Genomic DNA, 5,071 nt, shown 5'->3' on the forward strand with positions numbered 1-5,071 from the left:
TATGAGTGCAAATTGAAAGGAGGGTAATAAATGCTGGTACCGTGCTAGGTTATTATTATTATTAATATTTCTTATATCCTAGGGTCTGAAATGCGGACTACATTTAACTTTTGGCCATAGGTTTTGTAGTAGGGAATTAGTTTTAATTTATGCTTTTTAAACTCATTTTATGTTGCACTTTCAAAAGTTTAGCCAAGCTCAAATCCTAATATCTATTCTGATTTTAATGAATTCCATCTTTGAGTGAACTTTAGTATGCCTGTTATTAAAATACAGTCAAAGCAACATTCCCAAGGTAGCAACTGACCTTTATTAAGGATACTATGAACATATTTTCTATTCAGCAGGGGTCCCCTCTCCTCACAAGAAGTAGAATATTGGATCTTGATTGGAGAATCAAGTAGAAAACATCCTGCCATTCATTGTAAAAAGTAGGTACACCTTTGTTTTTCTCTACGTTGCAGGACCATTTATGAAGAGTTAAATGCACAGACTTGGAACACTGCCAGCGTGCTATCGAAGTCCCTTCATCAGCCCTTCCTGCCAGTGCCCATAATGCATAATCCTTGTTCTGATTTCTGCCACCCTAGATCTGCGTTCCCTTTGCTCGAGTACCATGTGTATAGAATCATATACATTTTTATGTCTGCCCTCTTTTATTTAAAGATTGCTTTTAAGTTCCCCCATTTTTTCATGTGTATCAGTAGTTTAGTCTCCCCCCCACCTTTTTTTTTAACTGCTGAGAAGTATCCCAGCAAAAAAGGGAGGACTTTGAACAAGATGGCTTGACACAATAGCTGCAGCCACAGGCTCAGGCATAAGAGGATGGCTCAGGCTCGGCAGTATGATGCTCTGTGGGTTTGCTAAGAATTGCAACCTATGTGATGATTCCTAGTAACAGCAATATTCCATTATATGAAAATATGCTACAATTATTTATCCATTCTCCTGCTGATGGATTTTTAAGATTCCTTTTGGTTTGGGGTTATTGTGAATAAAGCTATTGGGAACATTTCCTGGACAAGTCTTTTACTAAACTTTTACTAAAACTATTGAGACATAATTCACATACTTAAAAGTTCATAATTTTAAAAGTACAGTTCAGTGGTTTTTATGTTAGCACAGAATTCTGCGTCAGTCATTACTGTGTAATTCCAGATCATTTTCATTCCCAACAGAAACCCCATACCTGTTCCTGGTTAATCCCTTATCCACAGGTCTTAACAACCACTAGTCTTTCTATCTCTGTGGATTTGCCTCTTCTGGACATTTAATCTAAATGGGATCATACAATAATGCGATCCTTTGTGATTGGATTCTTTCACCTAAGACATTTCCATGGTTCATCATATTGCATCATGGCTCAAAATACCATTCCTTTAACAGCTGAATAATTTTCCATTGTATGTAAATGGATAGATCACATTTTGTTGTGCAAGCCTTTTTGAGGACATATGTTTTGTTTCTCTTGAGTAGCTAGGAGTGGAATGTTTGATTTGTAGAATAGATGTGTAGCTGAGAAACTTCCAATGCAATTTTACTCTTTGCTAGTGCCACAGGCCCAGTGAGTTCTTGGTGCCCATCAGATTTCCACTCATATTTAATTCAGCGCTTGCCGTGGGTATGAGACAGGCGAAAGATGTGGCAGTCTGCTTCTATCAAGATCACAGCCTTGTAAGGGCCATTTCTACTCCATCCTACAGGCTTGCTACGATTTGGAATCATTAGAGGCAATGGGAGGACTGGATATGAAATTGAATCTTGTGTTTTTAATTTGCATTTTTCTAGTGTATCTACTCTTAACGTATTTTCATGCTCTTGTTTTCATTTCTACATCTGTGAAGTGTTCTGCCTATTTTATTTTTAACTGGACTTTCTTTTTGTTAGTATTTATTGGATGTCAGTATTTTCTGCCAGTCTGTTATGTGCTTTTTCATTTTAATGATATCTTTTGATGAACAGAAGTTCATTTTCTATTTTTTAAAAGACCGATTTAAAAGGAAACCCAGACTGTTTCTGCCTGAGCTTGAAGGAAGCCCCCGAACAGGTGGTACTCACGTCATAGGAAATGACTTTGTAAAAGTGAAAACCTTGGTGGCAATTGTTGAAAAAACAAATTTGTCTAAAAAACAAAAGTTAAGGTGTTTTTGGATGAAACAATCCTGATAAGGACTGCCCTGGTAATATTATAGTGATTTGCTCATGTGAAAAGTTCCATCCCAATGATATTTTGAACTTAAAACTGTACTTCTATTCTTTCTTTTTAACTATAGATGGGTAGATATTGTTGCAGATCTAAACACTCAAAATCCAGAATATTTAGATATCCGGCACTTAGAGAGGGGACTACAGTATCGAAAAACAAAAAAGGTAAGAACACTGTTGTAGCTGAACTTATTTTCTAGTTGACTGAAAATGCAGTATTTTGCTCAGTGTTCTTTAGGTGCCTTCGAGTTGGTTCCAACCCATAGTGACACAACAGAACGAACCACTGCACAATCCTGCACCATCCTCACAATTGCTCCCATGCCTGAGCCCATTGCTGCAGCCACACTGTTAGTGCATCTCCCGCTGCCTCTGCACTTAACCAAGCATGGTATCCTTCTCCAGGGATTGGTCTCTCTTGACACATGTCCAAAGTATGTAAGACAAAGCCTTGCCCTCCTGGTTTCTCAGAAGCACTCTGGCCATATTTCTTACAAGATAAATTGGATCGTCCTTTTAGCAGTCCATGGTAGTTTCAATATTCTTCTCCAGCACCACAATTAACCTCCCTGACGGTCTGATTATGTCAGTAATTTTGTACCTGAAACGGTACATTGTTTTGCATAAAATTTGTTGTTTTATATTGTAGGCCTGTAATTCTTAAGAAATGACTCATTTTTAATCTCTCTAGTAGACATTGCAGGTATGATGAACTTTAACCTCCCTGGCAGTCTAATTATGTCAGTAATTTTGTTAAGAGACTTCTCTGCAGTATAATCCCGAGTGTGGCTCAGGGTTACTGCTTCTGACAGTTAATATTTACCCCAAACCATACTCGATATTACTGCCAGGCAGGTTAAAATGCATCGATTCTTTTTTGGTTTTCCTTATTTAATCTCCAACTTTCACATGCATGTGAGGCAATTGAAATTACCATGGCTTGGTCAGGCACACCTCAATGCTCAAAGGAACAGCCTTACTTTTCAGTGCTCTAAATAGTTCTTGTGCCGCAGATTTACCTAATGTAATGCATCTTTTGACTGCTGCTTCCATGAGCATTGATTGAGATCTAAGCAAGACCAAGTCCTTGACATCTTTAACCTTTTCTCCATTTATCATGATGTTACTTGTTCTAGTTGTGAGGAATTTGATCTTCTTGCTATTAAGTTGTAAATCATGCTGATGGCTGAGATCCTTGATCTTCATCAACAAGTGCTTCAAGTCCTCCTCACTTTCAGCAAGCAAGGCTGTGTCATCTGCATATCGCAGGTTCCTAGTAAGCCTCTTTCACTCCTGATGAGCATTCTTCTTCATGTAAGCCAGCTTGTCATGATTTGCTCAGTATACAGATTGAACCAGCATGGTGAGGGGATACAATGCTGATGCCCACCTTTCCTGATGTTAAACCACGCAGTGTTTCCCTTCTTCTATTCTGTTCCATAATAAACTATGGATAACCTTGGGAAGCATGGGAATTCCAGAACATGTCAATGAGCTCATGAGGAATTCATGGATTAAGAACAATCGTCGAATATACAAACCCAGTTTAGATCATCTTAAACAGAAAAGGGAAAATTCATTTAAGGACAGAGGTGTATTTTTAAAGCCCAAGTTTGAGGCATAAAGCCTGGTCTCAAAAGGGATTGTTGTCACCTTTTGGAATGATGGACCAAGTGGTTAGTTTGCCTCTCTTTTGCAGGCTCCATGTTTTTCCATTCTATGTATTTGATTATTTACTTTCTGAAGCCATCCTCTTTCAACTTGTCTCCTTTCCGGTGCACAATATAGATGAGACAGACCTGCTTCAAGGCTAATTCTGTAGTCTTAAGACAGGATGAATAAGACTAGCTTAGCTTGGGTTTGATGTTGACCCCTGATCCACATTAACTGTGACCATGAAACAGGGTCATGAATTACAATTAAGGCCACTTGGGGAAGTTGTCAGTGAAAGGTAGATACCGTGGACTGATACTAATCCTTCTAATATGTGGAGAGTATGAATGAGGAATAGTGAGGGAGATCTGTGCGTGGTACAGAGGTATGTAGGAGGAGGTCCTTGGCCTCCCATGGTCATTGTTATAATTTGTAAAAGTACTTGTTCAAGAAAGATGTGGGAGTGCACTTTGGTAGCTAAAAGATAAAGTACTACTTAGAGGCAGGTGAAAGGGGAAAAAACAGTGTATAAGGATATAAATTTTATTATAACTAATTTCTCTTCATTTTCTTCACTTTTTTCCCAGGTTGGTGGAAATTTGCATTGCATTATAGCATTCCAGAGACTTAGTTGGCAAAGATTTGGCCTTTGGAATTTTCCATTTGGTGCCATTAGACCAGAATCACAACCTCCACCACATGCTCAAGGAATTGCCAAGTCTGAGAGTGAAGACAGTATCTCCAAGAAGCAGCACGGGCGTCTGGGCCGATCTTTCAGTGCTAGTTTCCATCAGGACTCGGCATGGAAAAAGATGTCTAGTATCCATGAAAGAAGGAACAGTGGCTACCAGGGTTACAGTGATTATGATGGGAATGATTGACTATATGTATACTGGGTACTGAGCAATTAATGTAGACAACTGGCTGGTGTATGCAGCTGGGTGGTACATATAGCTGTATTAGATAGAAGATTTTAAGTCTTGCAGTACATTTAATATGAATAGATCTTGTGGTACAAATATAACCTTCTAGTTCTCCAGTAAATAAGCTTGTATATGATTATGGTGGATGATATCAGATCTATGAGCAGATAAGCACAGATGATTTTCCTTTTAAAGTTAAGGGTACTTTAAATAAGGATAAAAAATTTCACAAAACCCAATTAAAATGATCACTGTTTTCTAAAGTCAAATTCAGTAGTAGTATTGTGACA

General features: G+C 38.3%; 1 protein-coding gene across 2 annotated transcripts in view; it reads left to right on the top strand.

Moving 5' to 3' along the window:
• Window positions 1-5,065, top strand: part of BIVM (basic, immunoglobulin-like variable motif containing) — a 37,827-nt gene extending 32,762 nt beyond the window's left edge. The window contains exons 8-10 of one of the 2 annotated variants that reach the window (XM_045283753.1): window positions 345-431; window positions 2,274-2,370; window positions 4,446-5,065. In XM_045283753.1, coding sequence (XP_045139688.1) covers window positions 345-431; window positions 2,274-2,370; window positions 4,446-4,739 — 478 coding nt within the window. In that variant the 3' untranslated portion in view covers window positions 4,740-5,065. The remainder of the gene's footprint in view (window positions 1-344; window positions 432-2,273; window positions 2,371-4,445) is intronic. The other variant, XM_045283754.1, reaches the window with a different exon arrangement.
• Window positions 5,066-5,071: the final 6 nt, after the last annotated feature.

Source organism: Echinops telfairi, unplaced genomic scaffold, assembly GCF_000313985.2.
Source record: "Echinops telfairi isolate 266 unplaced genomic scaffold, ASM31398v2 ScPeMD7_7467;HRSCAF=8505_0, whole genome shotgun sequence".
NCBI lineage: Eukaryota > Metazoa > Chordata > Mammalia > Afrosoricida > Tenrecidae > Echinops > Echinops telfairi.